Source organism: Myxine glutinosa, chromosome 1 (genome assembly GCF_964187855.1).
Source record: "Myxine glutinosa chromosome 1, kmMyxGlut1.1, whole genome shotgun sequence".
Lineage (NCBI taxonomy): Eukaryota > Metazoa > Chordata > Myxini > Myxiniformes > Myxinidae > Myxine > Myxine glutinosa.
The window spans coordinates 221883513-221907479 of record NC_136261.1 but is presented as its reverse complement, the minus strand read 5'-3'; the positions used below and the strand labels follow the sequence as shown (position 1 = coordinate 221907479).

General features: G+C 44.7%; 1 protein-coding gene across 1 annotated transcript in view; it reads left to right on the top strand.

Annotated features, from left to right (window-relative positions):
• LOC137436360 (volume-regulated anion channel subunit LRRC8C-like) overlaps positions 1 to 22242 on the top strand; it is a 124790-nt gene extending 102548 nt beyond the window's left edge. Inside the window, exons 10-11 of the mRNA XM_068130107.2 lie at positions 17428 to 17718; positions 21946 to 22242. Of these exons, the coding sequence (XP_067986208.1) occupies positions 17428 to 17718; positions 21946 to 22242 (588 nt within the window). The remainder of the gene's footprint in view (positions 1 to 17427; positions 17719 to 21945) is intronic.
• Positions 22243 to 23967: the final 1725 nt, after the last annotated feature.

Genomic DNA, 23967 nt, shown 5'->3' with positions numbered 1-23967 from the left:
CCCCGATGCTGTCTCTCCAGCGTCACCAGCCTATTCCTGGTCGCCACCCAGTCTTCCCTGGGAGTCACTGGTAGCACCAGCACAAACATAAGTTCAAAACACACCTGGTCACAAGTGTGCCGCACTGACCGGGTCCTCAGTCGAGGTCCTCAGCGTCATCCCGTTTCGGCCCGATATGGTGACTGTTTGCTGTTAGATATATATATATATATATATATATATATATATATATATATATATATATATATATATATATATATATATATATATATATATACATATATATACATATATATATACATATATATATATATATAATATATATATATATATATATATATATATATATATATTATATATATATATATATGTATATATATATATATGTATATATATATATATATATATATATATATATATATATATATATGTATATATATATATATATATAATCGTTAGATTAAATAAGACGCGGACGTAGCTTCAGGACGTCGATCTTTAATTGTCGACCAAGCTTTCGACCAACAAAGGTCTTCTTCTGAGTCAGCCCCAAGTTCAACGGAACGATGTGTCCAGGAACGATGTGTCCAGGATGTCCAGGTGTGTTTTGAACTTATATATATATATATATATATATATATATATATATATATATATATATATATATATATATATATATATATATATATATATTTCTACAGCAAACAGTCACTGACTGACGAGCAAAGAGGATGGCAGTTGGGTTTAAAGACAGAGGACTTTGGCTGGGCGTGGGGGGTATGTACGCATCCAGGTGTAGTTGCTGCATGTGGATGTGTATGTGCCCCTGCCGTGATGTGTGTGACTTCCGTTGAACTTGGGGCTGACTCAGAAGAAGACCTTTGTTGGTCGAAAGCTTGGTCGACAATTAAAGATCGACGTCCTGAAGCTACGTCCGCGTCTTATTTAATCTAACGATTATATATTCAATACAAATGAGACGCCCTGCTCGTACTTTGGAGTTTCTACTATTTCTTACAGTTATATATATATATATATATATTATATATATATATATATATATTATATATATATATATATATATATATATATATGTATATATATATATATATGTATATATATATATATGTATATATATATATATATATGTATATATATATATATATATATATATATATATATATATATATATATATATATATATATATATATATATATATATATGTTGGAACCCATCTGTGGATCGGTCCCATCGGCCGATGGGTCTGACCCATCTGTGGATGCACGAGAAATGACAATGCAGACCCATCGGCCGATGGGTCTGCGCCATCTGCGGATGTGTTGTTCACCTTGAAGGAATGTGTTGACAGAATGGTGCTCTTCAATCAGGTACACATTCATTGGAATTACATGTGGTAGGAATTTAACAGAGATGATTTTTAAATGTTTAACAGATTAAACCACATGTCACGGACTGCTTTATAAACATTTATGACATCAATTGCTTATTTTTAGGTTCAAATAAACATACTCATCCACCATTGATGCATAGGAAACACAGATGGGTTCACCTTCAAGGTGAACAACACATCCGCAGATGGCGCAGACCCATCGGCCGATGGGTCTGCATTGTCATTTCTCGTGCATCCACAGATGGGTCAGACCCATCGGCCGATGGGACCGATCCACAGATGGGTTCCAACATGTGTATATATATATATATATATATATATATATATATATATATATATCCCGCATGGAGTTTGCAAAAAAGCACCTAAAGGACTCTCAGACTGTGAGAAACAAGATTCTGTGGGCTTTCATGTGTCTCACTGAGGAGAGGCTTCCGTCTGGCCACTCTGCCATAAAGCCCAGATCGGTGGAGTGTTGCAGTGATGGTTGTCCTTCTGGAAGTTTCTCCCATCTCCACAAAGGATCTCTGGAGCTCAGCCAGAGTGATCATCGGGTTCTTGGTCACCTCTCTTACCAAGGCCCTTCTCCCACGATTGTTCAGTTTGGCCGGGTGGCCAACTCTAGGAAGAGTCCTGGTTGTTCCAAACTTCTTCCATTTAAGAATTATGGAGGCCACTGTGCTCTTGGGAACCTTCAATGGAGCAGAGATTTTTTTGTAGGCTTCCCCAGATCTGTGCCTCGACACAATCCTGTCTCTGAGCTCTGCAGGCAGTTCCTTCGACCTCATGGCATGGTTTTTGCTCTGATATGCATTGTCAGCTGTGAGACCTTATATAAACAGGTGTGTGCCTTTCCAAATCATGTCCAATCAATTGAATTTACCACAGGTAGACTCCAATCAAGGTGGAGAAACATCTCAAAGATGATCAAGAGAAATGGGAGGCACTTGAGCTAAATTTCAAGTGTCATAGCAAAGGGTCTGAATACTTATGTAAATGTGATATTTCAGTTTTTTATTTTCTAATAAATTAGCAAAACTTTCTAAAATCCTGTTTTCTCTTTGTCATTATGGGGTATTGAGTGTAAATTGATGAGGGGAAAAATTAATATAAACGATTTCAGCATAAGGCTGCAACATAACAAAATGTGAAAAAAGTGAAGGGGTCTGAATACTTTCTGAATGCACTGTATATCGAAGATAGATAGAAGATAATGTAATGCTTGATTACGTAATGTAATGTAATGTAATATATTGTCGCGCGGCCGCCTTTGATTAATATCAGGCGGTCACGGATGCCGATTGCGAAGGCCTTAACCCCTGAGGCGAAAACTCAATGGCGGACTCCGGAACCAAAAAGCTACACCAAAGAGCGGGGGATGGAGGGGGGCAGCGAGACCCTTGCAGTCTTACCTGTTCTCGGGGCGTCTCCAATGCTGCTGCAAATTAAACAAATCACACGGAAAACTGCGTTTAGGAATATATACAGAAAATAATACAAGGGTTTATTGCAAAGAAATTCGGGACAGGGAAAAGCACACGCCAGTAATAAATATCCTAATCGGGACGTCCCCACATGACTGATTTCAGAAACGAGACGAGGGAATTTGAATTAAGGAAAAGAACACGTCATGTAATTGTGCACGCGCAACTTGGTCTTATCTGTCTCTGGTCGTCTTCCGTGTAACACGGCCCTGCTCGGCCGCCACCAGGCCTCGCTCCAAGCTCCGATCCTCTCACCGCCCACGAGGTCCGTGCACCAAGCACCACGCGTCCAACGCAGGCCCGCGAGCTCCACACAAGGTCGACCCTCGACTCGAGCACGAACACAGAACGACAAAGAACGGCAAAGGGGGGAAGAGAGCACGAGTCCACTGCACGCCAAGTGCCGCTTCGAGCTAAGTTCAAGCCAACGAAGCAACTCTCACAATTCTCTCCCTGTCCGAACTCCACTGCTGGCCAACTCTTCTGCTTTCCAACTCACTCACTCCACTGCGTCTCAAGACTCACTGCCAGAAGCAATTCTCTCAAGACTCACTCGGCCACATGACCACTGCCAGACCAACTGACCCACTGCAAGACCCACTGCCAGACTCCACAATCGCGTTCGGCGCTTGCTGATCTCTGCTTGCCAACTCCCTCACTCACGAAAAGAAGTCCTGCCGCCCCTCGTATCACTCCGTGGCGGTGACGTCAGCCTTGGCGCGCCACCCAATCAGTGGCCCTCCACCGAATCACAGACCTGTGGTGTGGTCATAGCACGTGGCACTCGATCTGGTTAGGTCCGTCGGAGGTGCAAATGGCGGCGGCCATGCGGCGGTGTCCTGGCCTGGTTTCCTTCCTAAGTCATGCCAGGGGAGGGCGTTATTTAGTGTTGCAATAAGGATCCTAAACTAAGTGTCTAAGTGGTTGCGGTGCCAAAAGGGACAAAGGTTTGGCTGACCAGGTGAGAACACACAGGGGCGCTACTTTTTAATCCCTAACTCTACTTAACACACGAACCTCCTGGTAGGTTCACAAGTATACTCCTTACCCGACAAAACGCCTACACATGAGAAACTTATTACAGGTAGTTTTCCTTACCGCGACACACGAAGCATGTTACCTACTCAGATCTATCTGCTCTACATATCACTACCACATCGATATAACAATAGATATATATATATAATATATATATTTATATATAATATTGTTACGGAAACGGAGGACGGCGCTCCCCTTAGCGGGGGGGGGGGGGGGGGGGGGGGTGGGGGAGGGTGGGGGAGGGGTTAATCCCCCTTCTATTTGCACTGGCGTCTCCGATCCTGAAGCTACCCCACTCCCCTGTGGGGCGGGATTGCCTCAAGTGATTGGTCAAGGGGATTCCCGTACACCTCCGGCAATCCCTCCACGAGGCAGGTGGGCAACTCCGCTCGAAACCACGGGCAGGATGTTATTTGCCGAGCGGTTTTAGCAGCCCGCGGTTCGAAACCATTAGCAAAGACTAACCCGATTCATAAGCGTTGGCCGAAATCGCACCACAGGAACTCAATTGGGAAATCTCTAAAACGATCGGATGAGAAAGAAGAAATCAAAGAATGGAGGAACAGATATTTATTAACTATATACAATATCCCAAAGAAGAAAAGAAGAACGAAGTAATTTACAGGGAAGAGGAAGAAGCAGATACACAGGGCAATTCTTACTTATACAGGCTTAACTTATATCCAGACAACACAAAGGACAGACCAACGGACTTACACGACAAAGGGAAATTGCAGGCAGGAATGGCTCAGAGAGCGAATGGTCCAGGCCGATGGTAAGGATGCGTCAGGGGGGGGAGAAGGATCCAGGCAGCGGTAAGCATTGAAGTTCACGCTCCGGGCTCGGAGCGAACAGCAGCTGGCAGCTCTGCGTCTTCACAACCGGCGACAATAGGGCCCCTAGAGGGTCTCGGTTTATTGCCGCAATATCAGCACCCCCTCACGTCTTTCTGTCTTCTCCGGTTCAGCTGGATCACGCATCTCCCTGAATAGGCTTGCGCGTGCGCTTATATTGTGCCTGGTGCGATCAAGCCGCCTGCCTTTTGGAAAACGCCCACCGGTGAGCTCGCCTCGGCCTTGGTTGGTCGCGAGGGCTCACCGGTCCCCGCCCCTTGATGAGGTGCTGGCAGAGCCACGCCTTGTTCCTGGCGCTTGGCTGACTCCTCCCACCTTCTGCTCCGAGATGACCTCGTGTTCAATGGAGTTTTGGGGCGATGATGATGCCAATAACAACCACCCAATGCAACGGTGGCGAACGCTGCCGTGCTGGCGCTTTGGAGGCCACGGCGATATTGTAGGGGATCTATCTTATTTGATTTGGTGCAATGCAGAGTCAACTAATGGAAAACAGAGCCTTAAACTGGAATACATAATAATGATATAACTATTGAGGGATCCTATGGTTCTCTACGTGTGTGCGATGGACTAACTAAAAGGACGACCCTTGATCTTTACATGAAACGGAGGTATTTGCAAGAATCATTACATTTACAGAGGGTGGTATTTACAATAATTACACCAAGTGCAGGGTTTCCCAAATCCGTTACAATATATATATATATATATATATATATATATATATATATATATATATATATATATATATATATATATATATATATATATATATATATATATATATATATATACATGTATATATATATATTTATATATATACATGTATATATATATATATTTATATATAGATATATATATATATATATATATATATATATATATATATATATATATATATATATATATATATATATATATATATATATATATTGTAACGGTTTTGAGAAGTGTAACGAATTTGAGAAGTGTAACGGTTTTTGAGAAGTGTAACAATTTTGGAGGAAGTGTAACGAATGTAAAAAGTATGGTTTTGTTATGTGTAACACCCTCGTAATGTAAATAATGGTCGCAGCCGTCCTCCTAGTTAATTCCATGAAACTTACACGCAGGCCACGATATATCTTTTTAAATAGTGTATTTCCTTATTCCATGTAGGCTAAATATGTGTTTCCCACTAGATTGACTCTGCATTGTATCAAACGAAATAAGCGTAGGCCCTTCCAATTTCCCCAATCATCTCCGCTCTCCAAAGTTCCTTTCAAAAGCGGTGCGAGTGGTGTTCAATCCCGCAAGCCGCCATTGCCCATGTGCTCATCTCGGAGAAGAAAGGCGTGTCTCCACCTCGTCATAGAGGGGAGGAGTGAGCCAACCCCACTTGGCCAACCAGCACCGCGGTTAGCGACCCGGTAGGCGTGCCCTCGCAGCCGGCGGCTTGATTCCGCCCGGAGTAATAAAAGGGACTGGAAGGGACTGCTTCGGCAGATGACCTGGGAGATGAGCGAAGAGGTGACATACGAGAGGAGCGGTGAGATGCGAGACGCTCCAAGCCAAAGAGGAGAGGTACTCGGAGAGGAAACCAGCTTTGGAGAGACGCGCTGAAAGGAGGGAGACGGCTCCACCAGAAGGAGAGGAGCAGGTGTGCCCGAGCCAGCGCGTGACGTCTACAGCATCGGCAGCGGATACGCGACGGAGGGTTTTCCCCGCCAAAAACGCGAGGAATTGAGAGCTGCTGCCTCCGACCTTGCCTCCCTCTCCAGCAATCCACCCTCAAGCCCTACCTGCCTGCAATATCCCCCGTGTAAGTGTGAACGTCGTCTGTCCTAATCGTTGTCCTGGGGTTAAGTAAATTGAATAGTTTAAGCTAACGATGCACTGTGTGACTGCTTCTTCCATCCATTGCTGTAAATAATTTTGGTCGCTCTTTCTTTTTGCTTGTGTGTGTATAATAAATCTGTTCTTCCTCCGTACTCTGTCTTTTTCCTCTTTTCCTTCTCTTTCGGTCGCTTTAGAGGTTTCCCGATTGAATATCTGCGGTGCGATCTGGTCAACGTCGGGTGGAATCGGGCCAATTGGGGATCCTGTTAGGTCGCGGTTGGACCATCCGCTCGGCCCATCGTAACATCAAAACCGCGATCTGTAACAATATATATATATATATATATATATATATATATATATATATATATATATATAATATATATATTACATATATCTATATATATATATATATATACATATACTATATATATATATATATACATATATATATATATATATATACATATAATATATATATATACATATATATATATATATACATATATATATATATATATACATATATATATATATATATATACATATATATATATATATATACATATATATATATATATATATATATATATATATATATATATATATATATATATAATGTTACGGACCGCGGAAAAAATGTTAATTTGCCGAGCGGATGGCGCCGTGGCCCGAACCGTTTTTACAATGACTAGACCCGATCCTGAAACGTTGGCCAAATCGTGCCACAGATATTCAATGAGGAAAAGACAAAGACGACACGGATGTGAAGAAGAGGAAGACAGAAGTAGGAAATACGAATATAATTTATTTGTTATTTTACAACCAAAAGAAACCAAGGGGAAGGAAGGATAATAAAATAATTTACAGAAGAAATCAAGGAGACACAGTGAAATGCTAGCTTATCTACACAGGCTAAACTTATACCCTGGACAGAACAAACAAAACAAACTCACGTACACAAAAGGATGGAAGGACAGGAATCGTTTGGAGGGATGAGCAGGTGGAATCACAGGGCACAGCGAGCAGGTCCACTCCAGGCGGGAAGCGAGGAGCCGGCAGCTCCTTGTATTCGGCTTTCACCGCACACCGGCAGGGTCACTCGCTGCCCCGTCAGGGCTTCACGCGGCTGGTTGAAGCGGCTCTCTGCAGAACTCTTTCTTTGCACTTCTGGACTTGGACTCCTCTGCCGTCTCTGGCGCACTTCTGGTTTCGCACTTCTGGACTTGGACTCCTCTGCCGTCTCTGGCGCACTTCGAGTTTCGCACTTCTGGACTTGGACTCCTCTGCCGTCTCTGGCGCACTTCTGGTTTCGCACTTGTGTCAAAGGCTTCCACTGCGCTTTTTTATAACGCCCGCGGGTGATCAAGCCGCCGGCTCTAGAACACACCCATCGGTGAGCTCGCCTCAGCCCTGATTGGTCAGCACGGGCCCTCTGGCTCCACCCTTGATGACGATGGGCGGGCACGCCCAGAATTCGGCAGCTCCTCCCCCCTTCTTCAAGCCTACCTCGTGGCTAATGGAGTCGCGGTGAAAACCGCCCAGCAGCTGCGACGAATGCAGTTGGCAGGAAAGGCTTTGGGAATTGGAATGAAAGGGGATCTATCTATTTGAATTCGGTGCAATGGAGTGTCAATTAATGGAAGACAAATCCTTAGCCTAATACACAGAATAAGGAAATAACTACCAACAAGGAGGAAATCTATGATTGGCTGGTGGATGTTTATGAAATAACTACAGAACGACCTTTGACCTTTATACACAGACTGGAGGCAGGAGGGTCCACAATAAAACAATAAAAAAACACAATCCTCATATCCACAACACTGCACCATCCTCCTCTTAGGCACGTCCCGGGCCTCTTACCTTTACTTTTAGTGTGGCACGTAGGTGTAGTTCCCTCTACATTTAACCTGACCCTGAGTGTGACAGTTTTAAAACATAAATAAATATGTCCCGCTGCTCCATTGCACCCTGCCTAACAGATACACGCCCACAGCTAACCGAATTGCGGAATTGTCTTCAAACTAAACATTTACGGTGGGGGCGCATTATTTACAATGACTACTGGTATTTACAAAACTAACCCAGGACCTGTGATTGTTCTTTTGGGGGGGGGGGGGGGGGGGAGACAGCCTGCTCTGCATCGACGCACCATGAAGCACCCAAAAACGCACCAATACACCCTCAAGCACCAATCGGTGCACAGTCATCACTGTTCAATAAAAATAAAAACAACAAACCCTTGGTGGTGTCTTGCTCTTCGGCCCCCTCTGCTGGCTAATGCTCTCTTCCTGATGTCATCTTCTTTGCTGGCGGCCTATTTGTCATAATAAAAAGCACAGAACGTGTCCATTTTTATTTATGGCCCACAGGGCCGACTATGTGTCGTTCACCTGTGGGGCATCGGTGCCCTGTGACCAAGGTCCGTCAGCAAGATCTCGGGCCTTCATGGCCGGTTCCAGCAGAAGGGCCATGCCCCAACCCATGGGGTCCATAAGTGGTGCTCAGCCACAGACATGTGGTCCATAAGGTGGTGCATCGATGCAGACAGCTGTGGTTGCGAGAGTTCCGGGCGCACAATGGCGGCCTCACGCACGCTCCCCTCGGCGCCCAGTGGCGCACAGTCCTCGTGTGGGAGACAAGGGGGGGGGGGGGAAAAGACAGATGAGCGAGGGGTAAGGTCTCAAGGGTACACATCAAACAAGGCAATGCAAGGTGAGGTGCGTATGGAGACGGAGCGGAGAAAAGCTCGTCCCTACCGTACGTCACCCCCCCTGTCACCTACTCTACCCTTGCCCTTACCCCATATTTACAACAATCTACACATTACAAATTCGTCACGACTGTCACGTCCTCCCCATATTTCCCCTATACCAAATTCGTCTCCACAATCCCTCTAACCAAAATTTGCCATCACCCAATTCATCATCAATCCTCATAAGGAGGAAGAGATGGAACATCAGCACAATGTCACACCCACGTCATGATGCATCTCACATTCCAAACATTTGCAACAAAATAATGAAATAACAAAACATCCATGGCATGGTGTGGAGTAGCGTCACCTCAGGTGAGTGGATGTAGATGGTGCGAGGAGATTCTTAATCCTAACTATCCTCTAAATGACATTAACACACTTTTACCCTACCCGGGGTCTTTCCCTGCCAAACCATTGGCCATCTTACACTCTATGCGGTTTTAAGAACCAAATTCCCATTGACCAAACTGTGGTGCTTCCTCAATTTGGGGTCTCACTCCCCCGATGCAACTCCCTGTGCCCTTGCACAATTTCCGGGCTGAGTCGTGTAGCTCTCCCAGCAGGTCTACCCATCTGCACACCTCCACCACTGTAGTTGCCACCCGAGCTTACCCAGCTCCTTGACTTAACCTATCTAATTGGGGAAGGCCCCTCCTGGCTCTGTCACCCCTTGGTGCCCTCTGGCACTGGGCTACCCGGGTCCGTCCTCCGGATCCTCGGGCCCCATCCACAACAACTCTACCGGCTCCCAGAGCCCACCTGCGGCCTCACCTGGCCGACATCCTCACAGTGGTGGAGTGCTCAACCAACTACACACACTAACAGGCTACACGCCCAGCCATTTCCACAACACTAATGCACCCATCCACTACACTCCTGTGCAACTATCCGCACCACAGATGCCAATATCCAACCACAATTTACCTGTACCCTCTACCTAACACTTACACTACCCTCCCCGGGTATTCGTGATGGGGTCCATCCTCCTTTCCCCCATCCACACCTTCGCACCATCCACTCCACTCCACAGTTTCCACCATACTCACTCCACGACCATCCATTCCAATACTCCATATACTCCAGACCATTTATTCCATACACCTGTACTCCATTCACCTGGTGTTGCACACCTGTGCAATCAATCCTGGTGGTGATTCCTGCACCCTCCTTCCTTCCTGGACCATTTGGTCAGCACAACTCACATCACTATTACTCACTCAAACACTGCTCCATACACCTGTCCAGTTGCACACCTGGACCAAATCACACCTTTTAACCATACACACGGCATCATCTGAACTACCTGTTGCCCTGCTAACTTAGTGCTCCCCGTTTTCCCTTTAAACTAAGCACATACCACGTCATTATCATCCAAACTAATCTACCTGCGTCCCCACTACAGGTATCATTGTCACTACCTAACCTTAACGTTACCTAAGGTCATCTTCTCTAGATCCCTATCATTATCCTAACCCTCCCGGGCTTGTTTTCACTGCCAACCCCATAAATCTATTGCTCCTTTGCCCCCGCTGTGAGAGATGGCAAAGTTGCCATCCCACCACATCGGGCATCTTCCACTACCAATTTTGCACACCAAATTCCAGCTAATTAAAAATTTGCCAATCACAACCAATCGTCCGCCATTCATCAATCTGCCAATCCTTTGCCAATCATCAAATTTTGCTTTTCAATTTCGGGTCCAAAACACTATCCTCATCACACGTCTACTCACTTGAGCCTCTCGGTGCGCCAATTCATTTCTAAAGTTCGGCTTCGTAAAGCCGAGCAATGAATGCGGGTTGCTTGGTGCCGGCGGCTGGATCCGTCCGGCACTCGGTGCAGGGAAGGAGGTTTACCTGGGCCGAGATCCCACGCACCATCTCGGCACAGAGCCGTCCAATGGCCCGATCTCGCCCTGCCGGAACGCCTCAACAAAAGGGGGTCGCCATGACGACCCTTCCTACCGGGCCGCCCGCTCCGCCTAGCAGAGCACGGACGCGGCCGTTCAGAGCGAGGCCCGGCGTGGATCGCGTACGGCGGTTCTTTCGAAACCGCCGCGGCTCCCCGCGGCACACCTAGCTGCCCGGCACGCACCGAAGGCCCGCTTCGGCTATAAGTCGCTCTAACCGCTAACCCGGTTAGCGTCGATGCTCCACTCGCATGCTCACACCCCGCAGCCCGTTCCTTGCTCACACATCCAGCCGTTCCCATGCTCCTCGTCATTGCACCTTCTCTTACACACCCAGGTACACTCATACCGCTTACAGACTTTGTCACACACCTGACCACCGCACACCTTTACACACACTCGTCGTTCGCACACCTCACCAACACACCTCTTCGCGCTCCCTCCTCGGTCACCTCCTCTGTGACAACCACGGGTGTGCACTCACTTGCACACCCAATCACGTGCCTCACTACCAACTCCAGTGTGCATTCCCATACGCGCTCTACCATTCCAGGTGTGCATCCTTCCATTCCAGGTGTACTTCCTCTCTCACCTGCCACAACCAACTCATGCTCCGTGTCACTCTTACTACTTTCACCACCACACTCGGTCGCGCATTCACCCTTACTTTTGACAGCGCACTCTGTGCTCATGCACCCGTCCGTTACACACCTTTCTCGCGCACACTATCCCGTTACACCCTCCGTAACACTCACCACAGGTGTGCACTCTCTCGTTACACCCTCTGTAACACTCACCACAGGTGTGCACTCTGTCGTTACATCCTCCGTAACACTCACCACAGGTGTGCACTCTCTCGTTACATCCTCTGTAACACTCCCCATCCCGCGCTTCCATGTGCCCCCTCGCACACGCGCTACGACCAACTCACTCTCGGCAGCACACTCACTCCTTGGCGCGCACTTTTTCCTCACACACCCCAGAGTCGGACATTCTCGCACACCTCCTCTGTCCATACACTCTGTACCTGTCGCACACTTCACCAGCGGCCTCTCACAAACACCCGGGTCCACACGAACCTCCAAGCCGACTGAAGCTCCCCTCACACCATATACATTTCCGCGTATATCGCCACTCACCTCGGCACCTCGTCGTCGCACCTCCTTCGCCACCTGCAAACTCTTTATCTGATTAGCAAGCACAACATCACGATTTGAGCACCGACCTTGTACATATTCCACCCCCTCCTCCTTTATCTCCCTCTTAGTTTCCCTCCGTCTCTTCTTAATTTCACTCACCCCCTCTTCCACCTCCTCTAATTTTTGCTTCACCTCTTTTATTTCCCGGTGCGTCTCCTCAATTTCGTCCTCTAATGCCACCTTAACCGTTTCTATGTGCGTCCTCACCTCTCGGTCCTTTGTCTCCATTGCCTCCGTCACCTCGTCCAACCTCGTTGTCAGTCCCTCACGTACCATCTGCCATTGCCTCTGTGTCGCTATCAAGTCATTTTTTAGTTCTTTTTGTGTTGCCTTTAACCCTCCTAGTACCGCAGTGTTCTTTTGTACCTGCTCCACTAACTCCGTCTGTCCCACCGTCAGCTGTTCCACCTCCTGCGTCAGGTCCTCTATGCCCCCTTGTAACTTAGCCGTATTATTCCTCACCTCTTTCTCCATATGCTTGTCACCTCGCTTTACCTCCTCGCGTACCCCCGAGACCTCCTCGCTTATACCTCGTCTTACTTCCTCCCCCATCTCCTCCATTTCTTTAGTAGATGCCGCCCTCATCTGTCCCAATTCATCCCTCTGAGCATCCAGTTTACCTTCCAACCCGATTTTCACCTCCTCTATCTGGTTCCCCATCCGTTTGATTTCCCGGGCGGATTGCTCCCCTACTTCCCGCAATTTGTCGTCCATTGTATTTTCCAACCCCATTAACCCATTCTTCATTCCTTCCATCTGGTTCTCCTGGGCAGCCATTCTATTTTCCAACCCCGTTAACCCATTCTTCACCTCTTTTATCCCGTTGTCTAACCCTTCAAATTTATTGTCCAACCCCTTTAAATTATTGTCTAACCCCTCAAATTTACCCTCAAATTTCTTGTCTAAACCCTCAAATTTAGCTTCTAGCCCCCCGATTTGATTTCCTAGTCGCTCCCCCATTCTGTTTTCCATTTTCTCACTATCAGCCCTTCTTCTGTCTTCCATTTCTTTCATTTCCCTGCTTCTTTTTTCGTTGTCGCACTTCGACTCTGCCATGTATTCGCTGAACCGTGCCATGAACTGCTGCATGTCAAACGGCTGCATGTTAAAGCCCGCTGGTACAGCGGGCTCGGCTACCGCGCATTTGTGCGAGGGGCCATTTTGCGCCTCTCCAACCACGTGCGCGAGGGCGCCATCTTGCGCACCTGATACCCCCTCAACCACCTCCTCATTGTTCTCCTCCATATCTTCCCTCTGGTCCTGGGTTACCCCTAACCCCTTTTATAATTCCCCCACCGGCATCCCGCCGCCTTGACTATCCATGGCACGATGTTCAATTTAAGATTTTATAAAACAAATTTCGGCCCACTCGTAATTTGAGCGCACTGAGCGCTTCAGGTCCGTATCCCACTCCTGGCACCAATTGTTACGGACCGCGGATAAGATGTTAATTTGCCGAGCGGATGGCGCCGCGGCCCGAACCGTTTTTACAATGACTAGACCCGATCCTGAAACGTTGGCCAAATCGTGCCACAGATATTCAATGAGGAAAAGACAAAGACGACACAGATGTGAAGAAGAGGAAGACAGAAGTAGGAAATACGAATATAATTTATTTGTTATTTACAACCAAAAGAAACCAAGGAGAAGGAAGGATAATAAAATAATTTACAGAAGAAATCAAGGAGACACAGTGAAATGCTAGCTTATCTACACAGGCTTAACTTATACCCTGGACAGAACAAACAAAACAAACTCACGTACACAAAAGGATGGAAGGACAGGAATCGTTTGGAGGGATGAGCAGGTGGAATCACAGGGCACAGCGAGCAGGTCCACTCCGGGCGGGAAGCAAGGAGCCGGCAGCTCCTTGTATTCGGCTTTCACAGCACACCGGCAGGGTCACTCGCTGCCCCGCCAGGGCTTCACGCGGCTGGTTGAAGCGGCTCTCTGCAGAACTCTTTCTTTGCACTTCTGGACTTGGGCTCCTCTGCCGTCTCTGGCGCACTTCTGGTTTCGCACTTCTGGACTTGGACTCCTCTGCCGTCTCTGGCGCACTTCTAGTTTCGCACTTCTGGACTTGGACTCCTCTGCCGTCTCTGGCGCACTTCTGGTTTCGCACTTGTGTCAAGGCTTCCCCCGCGCTTTTTTATAACGCCCGCGGGCGATCAAGCCGCCGGCCTCTAGAACACACCCATCGGTGAGCTCGCCTCGGCCCTGATTGGTCGGCACGGGCCCTCTGGCTCCACCCTTGATGACGATGGGCGGGCACGCCCAGGATTCGGCACCTCCTCCCCCTTCTTCTCCAAGCCTACCTCGTGGCTAATGGAGTCGCGGTGAAAACCGCCCAGCAGCTGCGACGAATGCAGTTGGCAGGAAAGGCTTTGGGAATTGGAATGAAAGGGGATCTATCTATTTGAATTCGGTGCAATGGAGTGTCAATTAATGGAAGACAAATCCTTAGCCTAATACACAGAATAAGGAAATAACTACCAACAAGGAGGAAATCTATGATTGGCTGGTGGATGTTTATGAAATAACTGCGGAACGACCGTTGACCTTTATACACAGACTGGAGGCAGGAGGGTCCACAATAAAACAATAAAAAAACACAATTCTCATATCCACAACAATATATATATATATATATATATATATATATATATATATATATATATATATATATATATATCAGGGGTGGTGCTTCGTGTGTAGCCTGTGGCTGCTGGTTGCATCATTTTCTGGGGGTGTGGCTGTCACTGATGCAATGCCTCTCTATAACCAGTCATCTGGTACTCATTTTGTTGAGTCACGCACCTCGTGTTTATTCAACGGCATGACAAGGGCACAAACTCAGGACTCTAAGATCTCAAGGCAGCCACCTTAACCATTAAGCCAACACCAGGCTATAATTAAATATCAGGGAATGGTCCATCATATTGTGTTGGCGTTTGAGGCATGTCATATTGGGATAAAATATTTGAAAGGTTCATAAATGGAAAGTATCATCTTTAATCTTTCAATTATAATAAACTGTGATTTTAAGATTGAAAACAGCTGGAAATGAAAAGTTTTTTCTGTCTTTTGATTCAATGTTTCACTTTCAGTTAAAAGTCAATCTGTGGCATAGCTGCCCCTCATTCATAACGCAACCAGAAAACTGAATTTGTCATCAAATCAAATTATCATTCATTAGATTGATAAATACTGAATTAAAATTTTTATATAAGCTGATTCGAAACAGGTTTCATTTTGCATTGACCGATGAATATTTGGAATCGATTGTGGATTGCTATTTTGCAAGCAGATACAGTAAATGCAAAATCTTTGAAAAGGAACCTAGTTCAAACTTCTCCTCTTATAAATTGCACCAAATGGTCCAATACTAAATATAAATGCTCAGGCAAATAAAATATCATTGAATTTCAACATTTAGAGGAAAAAAAGAAGAGTTGTTGTAACAAAATCAACTAGAGAGTTCATAGAAAACCTTACCCCACACAGTCTTGAGAAACAAGGACATGGGCGGGGTCTGTGATTGGCAAATTTGATTGATCAAGATGATGTAAAATGCCATAATATTTTATCCAATCTATCTATAATTCCAGTAATCTCTGTGTGTATGTATGTATGTATGTATGTATGTATGTATGTATGTCTGTTTGTCTGTGACCGCTGTTTCTCGACAACTACCGGTCCGATATACTTTAAACTTGCCAGGTATATTGCTGGGGACCCGAGGATGTGCCTTTTCAAGGTTTCATATTAATCGGAGAAGTAGTTACCCAGCTATGTCCAAAAAACGATTCAACCAATCAGAGAGCAGCGAGCTATCACGTGTGCCGAACGTGGCGAACAGACTCTGCCTCGGACGGCACATTTGAGAGCGTATTCATTTATTTCACGTTGGCAAACTATGTTGGCGTTCAACTATGTTTTAAAACTAATTAAAACTAATTTGCGATTCATCGTAACTGCGATATGCGACCTTCCGGACAGTGAAGACTGCACTTCCGGCAGCCAATCACAGAACACGTTGTTGCGTAGGCGTGGCCGATGTGAGAGCGAGCCGAGCCGAGCGCGTGCGCCATTACGGTTCGTAATTCGATTTCTTCCGGAGAAAATAATAATTTCTCGATTTCTTATGCGCATTATTTCTCCCAATTCAGTCAGAGCGAAGGGCGGAAGCGAAGAGCGTTGTTTTTTTTGTTTACGGGCGTACGGGCGTACGGGCGGGGTAGAGCGTACGGGTAGCGTTTTGTTTTTTTTTTGGCAAGGAACGGGCACCCACGTACGGGCATGCCCTAGTACTACTAAATGGAAGGGTTTTGAAAGTGCCAAAAAGACGATTTGTGTTCTGCAGTGTACAAATGTATAATTCAATTGAAATAAAATAAAGATTAAAAATATTGTAGGAAAGAAAACTGCGAGTTTAAACACTACCGCCATTGATGCAGTGTCTTTTACACCACCCTATTTAACATGTCACATTCATTATTATTCATACCTGTTGTTTGTGTCCTTTATGACATCCTTAAAAACAGCAAGTTTCCTGTTTGGAATGATTTTCAATTTTGTTTCACTGCCAGATAGGCAGATAGACTATTTTTTTTTTAAATCTCACTCGTCTCTACGCATGTGCAATTGGGACGAATTCAGAGCCAACCATTTCATGTTCCAATTCGTGTTCAAAATATAACATTCAATTTAAGTTAAGTTGATCTTTGATCATAAACTGACATTTGTAGGCAGCCATTTAGACAAAGTGACCCAATTGCTTAACCCTGCTTTTCGCTTTGCGTGCACAGGATAATAGCTAGAGGTGTTGTGTCGCAAATACGGAGTGATCGAGTAAATGCACAAACTGGATGTTTGGTCGACTTAGATCTAAACCTTCACCCTCCTGCTACAGAGCAGGTAAACTACCAATGGATGTATCTCTTCCATAGGACAATGGTCTGCAGTCACTTGATGAGCTGTCGTCGCTGGAATCTCTTTGGGGCTTAACATCGCTCCGTGTACCTCGTAACCGCCTTACCACGCTGCCTGATCACTTCCGGTTCCTCAGAAGCCTTGAGGCACTGGATGTCACTGCGAACTCTTTGCGGAGTTTGCCGTCAGGCCTCTTCTTTTGCGTGCGCTTGAGAGAGCTTTCCCTTGCTCGCAACTTGCTCACGACTCTGCCAGCTCAGGTCGCTGCATTCCAGAACCTTCAGCTTCTCGATGTTGGAGACAACAAGGTGCTTGGGAAGGTGACATTGATTAATTTTTATGGGCACAAAAGAACAGTATGTAGAGTTCTTTTTAATCTACAGTGGCCTACAAAAGTATTCACCCTCTATCAATAATGCCACATTTAGATGAATTATGAATGATGTCGAAACAATTTTTCAAAATGAGCTTTTTTTATTCATAACTGATGAGATAAAACTAAACACTGTTATAGTTGAAAAGGTTACATGTCAGGAATACCTGCAAAATGCATGTACAATTATTCAAAATTCACCGGTTGCAAAAGTATTCAGCCCATTGGGTCAGTACTTGGTAGAAGCACCTTTTGCAGCAATGACTGCTATGAGTGTTTTGGGTACGGCTGGTCTATACCAGTTTTGCACAGTGAGATGGTGAAATCTTTGCCCATTCTTCATGTGAAAATTGCTCTAGTTCTGCCAAGTTTGATGAGGATCATTGATGGACTGCAATCTTCAAGTCTGGGCATAAATGCTCAATTGGGTTCATGTCAGGACTTTGACTGGGCACCTCAAGAACATTTATTTTCTACTTATTCTGCCATTCCATTGTAGCTTTAGCTTTGTGCTTTGGATCATTGTCCTGCTGAAATGTGAATCTCCGACCGAGTTTCAGATTCATGGCTGACTTGAGCAGGTTTTCATCAAGGATTCTCCTGTACTTTGCACCGTCTATTGTTCCTTCTATCCCGACAAGCTTGTCAGTCCTTGCTAGTGAAAAGCAGCCCCATAACATGATGCTGCCACAACCATGCTTGATCGTAGGGATGGTGTTGACTGTGTCGTGTGCAGTGTTCAGCATGCGCCAGACATAACGTGTTAAATTTAGACCATAAAGTTAAATTTTTGTCTCGTCTGACAACAACATTTTTGTCCACATGCCTGCAGTATCATTAAGACGCTTTTTTGCAAACCCCATGTGAGGTTTTAGATGCATCTTTTTCAGTAATGGCTTCTTTCTTGCAACCTGTCCATAGAGACCAGCTTTGTGAAAGAAATGGGATATTGTTGATTGATGAACACTGACCCCCAGTCTCAGAGCCTTGCAGATCTTTCAAAGTAATTGTTGGATTTACAGTGACATCCCAAGCCCGTTTCCTGCTTGTCTGGCTGCTGAGTTTGGATGGACAACCTGATCTGGGTAGAGTCGGGGTGGTATTATCCGTCTTCCACGTCTTAATAATGGATTTCACCATACTCAAAGGGATAACGAGTGAATTTGAAATCTTTTTAGAACCCTTTCCTGAACGGTGCTTCTCCACCACTTTATGTCTGACTTTTTTGGAAAGATCCTTGATCTTCATGTTTGCCTTGTTGGTTGACCAAGTGAGTTGCACCTTAAAACTCCTTGGATAAGTGGGGGAGCTTAATTTTTCAGTTGAGCTGCTGACTACATATAGGTGAAACCTATCACACTTATTTTTTAACCTTTCAGTCATATAATTTGCTCCTAAAGTGATTTGGGGTTAATTAGGCAAAGGGTTTGAATATTTATGCAACTGAATCATCTGATTTTTCACTGTTAATCTAACTTTTTCACACTTTATCTGCATTAAAAAAAATCTTTATCACTTTGGAGTAGTTTGTGAAGACTCTATATATTAAGTTTGATTTTAAAGCATCATGAAAGAAGTTTAGGTGGCATTAAAATGTGATTACTTTGGAGGGGTGAATACAAATTTCTAAAATCCTCAATTTTTATCCGATTAACTTGAAATTTGAAGAGGATTTGTATATCTGGTCACTGAACTCAACCACCAATTATTTTTGAGGTCATCATCGGCCAACAACTTATTTTAGGGATTTCGCAAGTATCTTGCTATGCACGACATATTTCTTGTTTGTTTATTTGTCTGTCTGTTTATTTGTCTGTCTGTTTGTTTGTCTGTCTGTCTGTCTTTGTCCACACAGAATAAATATGATTTTCTCTGCAACCGTTGGTCCAATTGACAGGAGAGTTTCACCATAGGTGCACCTCCTCCTGTATAATTTGAATGATAATTATGACATCATAGGTCACGTGGTACAGGCGCCATCTTGGAAAAACCGAAAAACTTTGCACCTCTATATCTCCGAAAACACTGCATAGAAATAATTGAGACATGGCTCATTGTAAAGAGCTCTCCATAAGGAATAACATATGTTAATGATGATGCCATAGGTGTCTCCATTATGACGTCATAATTTGACAAGCACAAAACTTCATCCGATCAAGATGAAATTTGGTGAGCGTCATCTAGAGATAAATTGGTGGAGAAAAAATAAGAATAATGACGTCATCGGTCATGTCGTTCGGCTGCCATATTTGTTTTCAAACAAAAGCCTTAAAAAACACTAAAAACACGTCCTGGCGAGGGTCTGTAATCTCTGATTGCTCTTTATTGTTTTCAATTGTTTTCGGTATTTTGAGCATACGGAAGAAGAAGAATACGTCTGAATACAAATGGACGCAGACGGACTTTGCATTTTAAAATAGCCTTATAGTTCACTTTGAATTTTCACTTGACTTTGCGCTGAAACTTGCTTGAACAAATTTTATGTCCATTTCTGTACATTCATGCTTGAAGAGAATCAAAAACCTAAAGGCATCTATTCCTTACATGTATACAATCGTTGAACGACCACCCTTGCATTTTTATGCCACTTCGTTTTGTTACTGGGCAACTCGTTATCACTTTCTGAACATACCCTGGGGCAGCCTGAAATTGAAAATGATGAAACATTATACAGAGTGTTTTATTTTTTGATTTTGTATATGAAATGTAGCCTCATGGGTAAGGTGACAAGATGACGGAAGGTAAAAAGGCAATATGCTGACAGTCGTGCAGTGGAGAAACAGGTTGGCACAACAAGCAAGGGAATGAAAGAACAGTAAAATAGATAATGGAGAAGTATAATAGCTTTACGAATATTTGTTTTAAATTGCAATAATAAGGCTAAGTTTTAAAAATGTTTCAGGAGTCCTCCGAAGAATGTTTAAATTTTATTCACAATGACAGATTTTGTTTTTACGCCTCTGGCGACTTCATTTTGTTTTTGAGTTGTCTGTCCGTCCATCCATCCGTTCGTGGTAGGTTTTCTTTACTGCAATAACTCAAGAATGGCTGAAGGGATCTAAGTTAAACTTGGTACTAGTATGTATAATCATGCAAAGATGAACCAATTAGATTACGGGGTCAAGAGGTAAAAGGTCAGAGGTCCAATCAGGTCATGGATGGTACTGACATGGAGGGATTTTATGCTGTTAATGGACGTGAAGGAGAAGTGATTGTCTTGTGCAGGCAACCTCTGCAAACTGGATTTCTAAAGATTCCCAATCTGAATATACGGAGACAGACATCATGGGAGAGGTGGAATGAACGATTGTTGAAGGCATGGAAGAAAGTGGTGCTGTTGGTATGGGAAGAGAGTTCATATACCAAGCGTTTTGGAGTGTGACAGGTTTAATAAATAAGTCTTATGAATAATAATAATAACAATAATAATAATAATATATCCTAATGAAGAAGAGGAACAAGTAGAGTGTTCCCGATGGGGAAATAAGGTAAGTGAAGCATTTTAAAATGTCATTAAGAGTTTTTAAAGGAAGGAGCAATTAATTAATTCATTGAAGATTCAGTTTGGTAATATTGAGAAAAATAAGTTGAATTGTACACTTATATTGTAAAATAATAATTTTGAATAAGAATTGTAAAAATAAGTTGAAAAATAAAGAATGAAGTACAGGAAGTACAGACAGAAGGAAGTACAGTACAGGCAGATTTAGTTCGTGATTTTTTTTTGAGTGAAAAAAGTTGAAGAAGGGGGAATAGGGTAAAGTTGAGGAAGTTTAAAGCACAATATTCGAGAGAAAAGAAGTGGAATGATCCATGTGGCGTCAGAGCAGAGACAGAATTTGCACGGCAGCAAGTAAGGCATACATTTGGCAATACAACACATGGTACTGTTCAACATGGAAAATTGGACGAAAACACAAGACAAAAATGTAACAGACACAGGAAAACTTAGCTTTGATGAACTGGAAGGAAGAACCGAAGATCCAATGTCCACGTGCACAGACCTGGAAACGGACATTCCCAAATGAGGTCGAAACCTCTCAGAAATAATTATACAGTAACGTTATTGTATCACGTCAAGAGAATTGTGAGAGGGAGATGTTTGAGATAGAGTATTGATCATGCATTTCTAACTTGAATCTCCTACACATTCACCTTCCAGATTTCCACAATCCCAGACGGCCTATTCTTATGCTCGCGCCTGCAGACATTACGTCTAGCTGGAAATGCTCTGCGCCAGATGCCAGCACGCATCATGGATCTAGTCAACCTTTCCCTACTTGATGTACGTGGAAACCCATTGGAGTCCCTGCCAGCTGAACTCGCTTCACTCCCCGGCCTGTGTCGGCCTGGTGGCCTGCTTGCTGAAGATGTCCATTTGGCTAGTCTGCCACTCGAGGCCCGTTCGCTATTGATGCTTGATCCGAGCCTATCTCGGTCCAGTGCTATTTGTTCTTAAAGACCCTTTCACTCAGTGGCAATTTTGATCATTATCTTTTTTCTTTCTTTAATTCTTCCTTCTTTCTTTCATGCTAACTGACTTGAAAAGTGATTACGCAAATTTGTGCGAATCCTAGGTGATTATTACATTTTTTCCAGAACTGTATATTTATGGCATTTCAAATTAAAATGAAAGAATAAACCAGTTTCAGTTTGTTTCTTATCTGTGTGATTACAGTAGAGTTGAACATGAACATTTGTATGAATAACAAGTTCATCATCTAATAGAGTCTAATCGACTAATATCTTCGGTCCATACCTTCGATCCATACCGTTAAGTATTTGTGTTTCTTCCCCTCTTTTCTTGATGTTTTCCTTGGCTTTTTTTCCACCTCAGCATAGTCCCACTCTCAAATATGTTGGTTTTATACCATCTGCCACCTTGCTTTTCCATGATCCCATATATTGTAGGGAAAACACAAGGACAAAAACCCCAAAATGAACGAGAACAAGCAAAGATGTACCTCGCCCGGAAAAGATGTACCTCGCCCGGAATTGTTTTGTGTGGTTTTATCGTACGTATCGTGTAGACATACTCGCCCTCTAATTGCCCCATACATACTTTATAGATGTACTATACTCCCATTCCAATTGTTCCAGACATAATTTATAGACGTACTCACATTCTAATTATACATACTGTTGCGAATATGGAATTTGGCCTCCATATCCGCTTGTAAATATTCCCCTATTTCCCCAATACTCCCCAACTATCCCCAATCCCCCATTCCCTAGTCCCATTGTCTGTAAACAACAATCAGTAGAGCCGACCTTCCCCTTTTTCCCCCATTAAATGTCGTGCCCAGGTCCACCGCATCACACGTAGACAACTTTCGGACATCTTGCTAGTTATTCTTAGTCTATGTCAGTTAAGGCCTCGTTTCCATTAATTATGACTCTTCGTTGCACCAGAATGTGATTATATGGCACCAGTAGTGAGTTTAGGACCTTTCCCATACCTCCTCCCATCTTCTTCCCCGTCTACAACAACAGAGGGGCACGGCGCTGCGCGGGGGGGAGTGTGCGTCCTCCCACCGGCTCGGTTAGCCGCCATCGACAATGCGCTCCAGACAACGCGCTCCAGACCATGCGCTCCACGGGGTTACCACAAAGGGGCTCCTTGTCAGCTCCTCGTCAAGGGCGGAGCCGGTAACCCCCCCGCACGCACCCAATGAGAAGCAACGTGCCGATTCCACGAGGCGGAGCTAACGAGCCGAGGGCGTGTCACTCCCCGCCGGATATACGCGGCCCCGCGCCGGACCCGGATGTGACGTCAGATGCGCCCCCAGCTTGAGACGAAAAGACGCCACCTCGAGCGCTGTGCAACCTTCCGCATCTCTGGACCGGACCGGGTCGATCCTGCCCTGAGCCCAGGTGCACCTGGAGCCATCGACAACCGCTTTCCTGCCATCAACCCCCGTGTGAGTCAGCCTTGTCCCGTTTACCTGTCGTCTGTTGGGGTTAATATAAGGTTGTGTCTAAGTGCCTATCTTCCTTTGCTGTCCCTCTCGTCCCTGTAATCTGACCTTCCGTAACGAATATAATCTCCTCCGGAGGTCTTGAGAACTGAACCCTTGGAGTCGTGTCATTTGAAACCCAGCCGTGTGTCTGTTCCTTCATTGACCTAGCATAGCGCGACTAGTCAACTTCGAGTATAATCGGTAACTTGTGCAGACGTGGTCAT